General features: G+C 41.1%; 1 protein-coding gene across 1 annotated transcript in view; it reads right to left on the bottom strand.

Annotated features, from left to right (window-relative positions):
• Positions 1–2,100: 2,100 nt before the first annotated feature.
• il16 (interleukin 16) overlaps positions 2,101–8,741 on the bottom strand; it is a 38,935-nt gene continuing 32,294 nt past the window's right edge. Inside the window, exons 12-19 of the mRNA XM_037693340.1 lie at positions 8,195–8,301; positions 6,830–7,929; positions 5,532–5,677; positions 5,084–5,237; positions 2,981–3,082; positions 2,569–2,803; positions 2,356–2,484; positions 2,101–2,267 (exon numbers count right to left, since the gene is read on the bottom strand). Coding sequence (XP_037549268.1) covers positions 2,101–2,267; positions 2,356–2,484; positions 2,569–2,803; positions 2,981–3,082; positions 5,084–5,237; positions 5,532–5,677; positions 6,830–7,929; positions 8,195–8,301 — 2,140 coding nt within the window. The remainder of the gene's footprint in view (positions 2,268–2,355; positions 2,485–2,568; positions 2,804–2,980; positions 3,083–5,083; positions 5,238–5,531; positions 5,678–6,829; positions 7,930–8,194; positions 8,302–8,741) is intronic.

Consider the following 8,741-nt stretch of genomic DNA (forward strand, 5'->3'; position numbering starts at 1 on the left):
CTAGCTGTTTTTGTTACTTTTTTTGCCATCTTATTTGTAAAAAAAAAGAAAAAAATTGTATGCCTTTTTATAACTGTCTGTTGTTGTTGCTGTTGTCCATTGATGTCATCATTCTTTGTTGAAATCAGGTCTCTTGTAAATGAGTCCTTGAGGCTCAATGGGATTTATCTGTCTAAATAAAGGTTGAATGAAAAAAAATATATATATGTGTGTGTGTGTGAGGGATCACTGTACTTTTGGTGTTTATCTCTATATTTGGAGCTGGAGGTTGTTGTGAAGGGTAAGATGGCCACCATAACTCTGAGTTGTTATTCATATGTGGATGGCACTGACCGCTCCTTGGAAAAAAACGGATCCTGAGATGTAGGAATATGTTGTTCTGTTGTCTGTGAGATTGTATTGAAGAGGCAAGAATTTGTTCTGCTTGTTAATATGAAGATCATCGAGGACTGAGACAGATGAACAGGTGCCCGATTAGTAATTACAACATGTGACATGTTCCTGATTCATAATGACCCTGTAACTGTCAGATCTCATTTCCTTGTGACCTAAACTGAAGATCTGATAAGTGGTGAAATAAAACTAAACAGGTTTGAATTTTTTATTTAGATTTAGACAGAGCATGAAGATTAAAATGAATATGACAAATATGAGTTACTGGGTAATTATGTACTTTTGATTTATTTACATCCATACTCCTCCTTAAGGGAATCTGTCCATCCATCCATCATCCATCCATCCTTCCATTACCTTCCACTTGTTCTGAAGTTGGGTCATGGGAGCAGCAGGGATGCCCAGACATCTCTTTCCAGCCATCTCTTCCAGCTCTTCTGGGAGGACCCCATGACATTCCCAGGTCAACCAAGACATAGTCTCTCCAGCTTGTCCTGGGTCGTCCCCGGGGTCTCCTCCCAGTCGGACATGCCCGAAGCACCGCCCTATGGAGGTGCCCGAACCATCCTTAACAGATGCCCACTCCACCTCAACTGGCTCCTCTCGTTGTGGAGGACCAGCGGTTCTACTCCAAGGCTCTCACAGATAACTGAACTCACCCTATCTCTAAGAGAGACTCCAGCTACCCTGTGAAAGAAATTCGTTTCAACCACCTGTATCTGCAATCTCATTCTTTCGGTCACTACCCAGAGTTCGTGGCCATAGATGAGGGTAGGAACGTAGACCGACATGTAAACAGAGATTTCTCCCACTTCACCACAACGGATTGGCACAGAGTCCGCAATTCTGCAGATGCTGCACTAATCCATTTATCAGTCTCACACTCCAGTCTTCCCTCACTCAAACAAGACCCAAACTACTTGAACTCCTACACATTAGGCTGAAGAATGCAATCCAATCTTTTCTGACTTAGGACCATGTCCTCAGATTTGGAGGTGCCGATTCTCATCCCAGCCACTTCACACTTGGCTGCAGACCACTCCATCGAGAACTAAAGATCACGGCACAGTGATGCCAACAGCACCACATCGTCTGCAAAGTGCAGAGATGGAATCCTGAGGCCATCGAACCATGCTCTGTCCATCTCCTGGCTACACCGAGAAATTCTGTCCATAAAAGTTATGAAGAGAATCGGTGACAACAAGCAGCCCTGGCCGAGTCAAACTCCAACCCTAAAGGGGACTGACTTACTGCCAGAAATGCATACCAAACTCTTGCACCACTTGTATCAGGACTGAATGGCCCATAGCAATGAACCCCCAATCCCACAGTCACAGAGAGGACCCCCCTCAGCGTACCCCATGGAACACGGTCGAATGCCTTCTCCAAGTCCCCAAAATACATCTGAGACACAGACACGCTAAAGAGACTATGTCTCTCGATTTGCTTTGGAATCGTCCCAGAAGAGTTGGAAGAGGTGGCCGTGGAAAGAGATGTCTCAGCCTCCCTTCTCAAGCTGCTGTCCCCGCAACCCGACTTCGGAACAAGCGGAAGTTAATAGATGGATGGAACTAAACAAACATCAGACAACAGTTAATCTGAGCTCTCGTCTAAGTTTTATAAACTTCTGATAGACTTTTATTTTGTGATTGGTGTAAAAATGCAGAAAAGATCCACTGAACTTGTGATTTTGGTTTATTTGGTCTCTCACTCCTCTGGCCCCTGCTGCCTCCTGATGACGAGGAAAATGGACCCTTCAGGTAAAGTCTTGATCATGTTCCAGGCCTCAAAGCGGGTCATATCCTGCAGACTCTGTCCCTGGACCTGCAGAATTTCATCTCCACACAGCAGGCCACTCTGCTCTGCTGCTCCACCTGAAGAACCCAGAAGAATCTGCAATTTGACTCAAAGTTTCCTAACAGGAACAGAATCTTTCCAGAGGACTTATCTGTCTGAGTGTACCTTTAAAGATCCTGTTGATGACCAAAGGTCTGTCTCCAAGGATTGATCCTTTTCCTCCTTCCAGAGTAAAACCGACACCCCCTGCACCTTTCTCCAGCTTCACTTTCATGGAGGCTTCCTGCTTCTCTGCTGCAGCAAAAGAAACTGATGTTACTCTTAACATATGGGAAAACAGAACAGGAAATCTGAGTTTTACAACAGCTGTGAAGGGACTACCTGCTGAACTGTCCTCTCGGTCTCTCTGGACTCCTTCCTCTTGGATGTCCTCCACAGCTTTCTTGCAAATAACAACCACAGCCAGTTTTTGACTGCGAGCCTCACGCAGAGCTGCGGTGGCGTCGGCATGTGTGACATAACGCAGACTTTGTCCGTTGATCGACAGAACCTCGTCTCCTTTCTGGATGGTTCCCTCCTGAGCAGCCAGTCTGCTGGGAAACACTCTGTGCACCTGGATGGAGGACCAGAGAGGTGTTATATCGAGCTGCTGGGAAACTCATGACACTGTTGGGGGTCTGTTAGGGGTCTGGGTCAGTTATCCTGGCCCCTAACCATAGAAACTGGGATTAGTAAAATGGAAAAAGATAATAAATCCTAATCTAAAATATGTGGACGATGTTGTGTTTACTGTTGGAGCTTTGTTCTCCAGGTCGGACCCCCCGGCGATGCTGAAGCCCAACCCAGCGCCCTCCTCTTTATGCAGAATCACAACATGGATATCCACCAGCTGCTGCAGGGAGAAGCAGATGAAGTCAGGTTTGATGCTGTCACCTCATTTATTTTTTTAAATTTTTTTTAAATTTTTTAGTTTAGTTTATTCAGTTTATTCACACACACACACACACACACACGAAAGAAGCATAATACATAATACATATCTGCAAAATAACAGTGCATAAATCAGGTCTCCAAAAAACTATTTAAAGCTTATAGACGGAGCCTGGGTACATATTGCATACAAATTATAACATCTGAATTAGTTGCCACATCCCTTTTTTTCAGTTCACAGGCAAATCTTTTCTTTACTTTTCTATACTTTAATGTTCAAATGTAACATTTATTGGTACTCTGAAACAATCCAGGTAAAGTCTGCTTTCCCCCAAAATCTGACAAACAAGGCTTTGTTTTGTTTGTGGAAACTTCCATAGAATTTTTCTCCCTTGCTTCACAGAGAAACCACTAATGTTTGTACACTGACAGCTTGGACAATGATGTTTGACTCTTGTCAATTTTCACTTTGAATTGAAAAAGCTCCTTGAAAAAGAAGAGAAGTCTAGTTCCCTTTAAAAACAGGGTGACAAAGTCGTGGATGGCTGAGAATCTGCACCAACAGAATTTGTTGTTGGACACTTTTAATCATCACTGTGTAAGCAGTGAGGTTCCAAAATCACACCTGAGTAAGAATGACATTTTACTTAATCTTGGAAATCTGTAAAGAGTGCTCAGAATGTCTTCTAGACTTTCAGCTTCTGTCCAACAAAACTTCTCTTAAATGGTCACTGATATAAATGTGAAGCCTCTGCCTCCAATACAGATCTGAGCCTTATATAGTAGTATACATAGTACAACACTATGTCAGTATTCTCCTGGTTTAATATAATGCCTGCCATCTCTGGAAATGGATTACAGTAAATGGTATTCAGTTAAATAAATATGATACTCTCTGGAATCCAGAGGTGGGAAGAGTACTGAAAATTTGTACTCAAGTACAAGTACTGTTGCACTGCTTAAATTGTACTCAATTACAAGTAACATACTGATGTTATAAAATACTAAAGTAAAAGTACAAAGTACTCTTCTCAAAAACTACTCAGAGTATTAATTACTATTTAACCAATTGATGTTTTATTGTGTTGTCAATAGCTTTCATTTCGATGTACTGTATATAAAAGCTACATTCAAAGCACATTTCTCAGGCGCTCAGATACTCTGTCTTCTTTTAGTACCAGGCAAACCGATGGCAGTGACAGTATCTAAGATCTTTGCGTACTTAGCCAAACTAATAACCCACACATACAAACAATAAAAAAGTAACATCATACAGGTAGGTGTAAAACCTCGTATACCACAATATGTTTTCGAGATTAGATGCTGAAGTCTTGTAAGCTGCTATCACCATAGAGATCAAACAAAGTTTGCATCTGGACGTTTCTCCTTTTCGCCCTCTGTACATGAAACATTCCTCCAGGTACGGCCACAGACACTCGTCCTCAGCCTTTACCTCATCATTTTCTCTTTTGACAGTGTTGTCTTCTGTCTCCATTTTGGCTTTTTCTCCATATTTTCGTCCCATAAATGACTACTACTACTCTACGGAGTTGTCCTTTGCCTACGTCATAGGTAACTGGTGATCTGACAGCCTTATTGGCTGCAAAGATGCAGATGAATGGTTTGAATATTAATTCAAATTGCGGTCGTACTCAATAAAATCTTCTGATTTTAAAAGTAGCAAAGTAGATTACATGGTCTAAATTGTACTTGAGTAAGAGTAAAATTACACACTTAAAAGAAATACTCATAAAAGTACAAGTACCCAAAAAACTACTTTAATTACAGTAACATGAGTATTTGTAATTTGTTACTTCCACCCCGGCTGGAATCCAACAGGACAAACTTGACCTTCAACATCCAAAATCCGAGCTACTAAACAAACATCAGCATCAACAGGACGAAGAGGAGAAATTTGTGAAGTAAATGTGAATGAGTTATACTTCAAGACGTCTTTGTTTACCTTCACTGTTACTTCATCCAAGTCTTTAACTTCCTGTATCATCATCTGTATTTCTTCTGAAGGAATGACTGAGATGACAGAGTGAGCAGAGATCAGAGTTGCATCACTATCACTCCTCTCCTGCTCAATGGTGCATTCCCTCAGTGTGGCCAAACTGTGGATAAAATCACAGCTGTTAGCTGTTGTAACAGACAGAGAGCCATTAGCCATGTTGAAAATACATATCAGCCGCTGATACACACTGTGGCCTGTTAGCCGCTGTTACAGGTGGTTTCAAACTCAACAAAAGTGAGTGCTCAAGTCCAAAGCAAACTTTATGAAATCCTCAGAAATCATATAAAAATATTTCAAGTATTGAAGTATGAAGTATCAGGATATTTCAAGTATTGCTCATAATACTAATAGTTAGTGCGTTTTTAATACTTTAATTTCTCGGTGGACCTCTCACCTGACAGAGAATCCTTTTTTATTTTGATCCTGGCCCAGATTGGAGTCCTGAGTGCTACTTACATCCTCAGCCGAGAGGTCTGTCAAAGTTTGGAGGCAGGAGTTATGATAGGAAACTGGAAGTGAGCGCATTAATGCTTGTGAAACCTGGAAGAACATGTTAAAGGCAGTATTAGCAAAAATACTTTACACAAGCATGTAGCTACAATATATAGGAACAAGTGTGCATATACCACTTTGAACTCAGTGTTCCAACATTCACAAGAGGAATCTGCTACCATATCTATAGTTTGATGAGGTACAACAAAGATGCTGCAACAATGGGGAGCCTGGAGCATATATCAACCACCCTACCATCCAAGTATGGATACAAAGCCCCACTGAATAGCCCTAAGGAACTGAATTCTCTTGCCAAGACTGTTGTAAAGTACCCTCTGAAAGGATGCTAGAAGATTTGTATTCAGTGCTGCTCATTATTCCTACTAGCACCATCACAGTGACTAACAAGCTGATATACACCGTAGGAGCAATGGTCCTTGAAATGCTTGGCTATAAGATCAAGACTTCAACTAGTATGGAGCATTGTCACCCATTTAGGAGCAGATCTGAAGCTAAGATAAATCACCCAGCTGTCTGTGTGCAGAAGAAAGGTTTAATGAAGAAAAACCTACTTTGACTATACAGTACATTTGTCAATACCTGAGGCTCTAGAGACTGACAAACAACGCCTCACAGCTCTGGCTACTCGCCAAAAGAGGTACAGTACACTCAAGTAGCAGAAGGCAGGAGAATAAACAGGGTGTTCTCCACCACACCATCCAGAGTTTATCTCTTAATGGCAGGGCCACCCAGAGCAGAGTCTGAGCAATACTGGAGTGGCATGTTGGAGAAAGAGGCATCACACAAGGATAATGTCCCCTGGCTACAAGATCTAAGATCTGAATACAGTAATTTCCCAGAATAAGTATCAGTACTCATCACAGTGGCAAACATCCAAAACAGACATCTATTTATCTTCTAGAATGTTCACTGGAATATTATTACAGATTTTTATTAAAGTGGAAAAATTAGAACTGCCCTCTCGTTTGACCACTCCTGTTTCTTTTCAGCATGATGAAATAAATGTTAGTTTAAATGAGAACAATGAATAAAGTTCATGTAATGTTCAAATAAAATGGTTGTGCAATGTACAGAAAGAGCTAAGATATTTTGCATAATGCTTGTTCTAAGCTATAAAGTTTGGAAATATTCAATACTTGTTTCATTTGTCTCATGATCTGAGGGTGCCACTGTGGATACCTGGTTACTGAAGGCAATGATTTTCCCAAATTGTTCTTCTTCTTCAGTCTTCGGGGATGGCTCTTCTGTGGGAGGAGTAGAACTCTGAGATGACTTCAGCATCTCTCCAGGAGTTTCTTCTGTGTTTCCATCTGAACTGATCTCTGCAGGATTTTCACTGGATCTTGCAGGTGTTGCTGAAAGAAGACTGGACTCTGTGGAGTTGCTGATATCCACCATTTCTCGCTCAGATTCCTGGTCAGATGTTTGGACTTTAGCATCATTTTGGTCTGGAGTTAGATGAGCATCATTTTTCACCATGCTGGGATCGGAGTTGATGATATTGCAGAGTGACAATTCTGACTCACTAGAGGACTCACTGGAAGGAGGTTGATTTTCGCAAGTCTTGGCATCCGTTTGATGACAATCTTCAAATGTGGCTGGGATGATTCCAGAGAGTTCAGCAGAGTCCGCTCCATTGTTTATTTTTCCATCACATGAAAATTGGTCTGACTGTGTCTGTTTGGGGAATTTATGTTGACTCTTGTCATGTGAACCAAGAGAGAAACTGCAAACGCTTGCAGACTTCTCCTCCAGCAAAGATACAGAGGTGGAGGGGGCAGTAGGCCTCCTGACACTACTCCTTTTGACTTGTGGCCCTGGACTAGAAAAGGTCTCAAAAGAGTGAATCTTTTGCTTGATTGACATGTTCCTCTCAAAAGAGGTAGATTTATCCCCAAAGCTTCTGCTGATACCTGCAGGAGACTTCTCTTCTGATGAATAAGCATGCTTTCTCTGTTCTTGATCATTCCAGATTTTCCTGAGACTCTGTGGAAACCAAGCAGGTTTGGGTGCCACAGGGGGTGCCGTCTTTAATCCTGAAGGTTTCTGAGCCATAGTCGATGCTTGTTCTGTGACGTTCTCCTCATCTGTCATGGTGGCAGGGATGCTGCTGTTTGTACTTTCCTGATGATGAAAGATCTCAGGAAGGTCTTCAGACAAGCAGTTTGAAAGAGGAACCCAAGGGTCTTGAAGCTGATCTTCAGAGTGTGGATTGATACGAGCCTGTCTCCTCAGACCACCTTTCTTCAGCTTGGAGCAGAGTGCAGCAGTAGTTTCACCTATACACAGAATAATATTTCTGAAACAATTTCATGACACACATTTATGTTTTAAAATATAAATTGACTTCAAAAGTAAACAAGTTTCTACTGCTGAAAATAAACAGGTTACAGACAACAACGACAGGAAAGCCCTGCTTAAACAGGAAGTTGAGGCCATCTTCATTGAAACATCAGTAACTTTTAACAATAATTTGCTATCAGATTGTCTGAAGAGCTGATTGTAGAGCTAGATACTGATGCTGACATGTTACCTGTCTCCTACCTGTTTGGAGTTGGTTCTTGGTATTCGATGCAGAGTCTAATTCTCCTTTGCTTCGCTTTAACTCTTTTCTTATAAGTTCTTCTTCCTGCCGCACAAACAGGAAGTGGCTTTTTTTTTTTTTTTTTTTTCAGAAACCACAGACAAGTGCAACAGAATACACACCCCTCTTGTTTAAAACTTCATCTGCAAAACTATTTCCTAAATACTGACCTAAACCAATGAGCTAAAAGAAACCCAGCACTTAAATGTGACTACTGTATAAATAAAAATGTAAAAAAAAAGAAAAAAAAGAATCAATTGTAACAATTCTTAAAATATTCATCAGCCTCAGTGTTTAAATGTTGGGGGAGACACGTCTGGTTTCACCGGAGGACACAGAGAAAAAAAAAACAACAACTATTACTACAACAGCAACAACCATTATTACAACTATTACTACTACAAACAATGCTAATACTACTACAACAACTATTACTACAACAGCAACAACCATTATTAAAACTATTACTACTACAAACAATGCTAATACTACTACAACAACTATTAC

Source organism: Nematolebias whitei, chromosome 2, assembly GCF_014905685.2.
Source record: "Nematolebias whitei isolate Nwh7 chromosome 2, NemWhi1, whole genome shotgun sequence".
Lineage (NCBI taxonomy): Eukaryota > Metazoa > Chordata > Actinopteri > Cyprinodontiformes > Rivulidae > Nematolebias > Nematolebias whitei.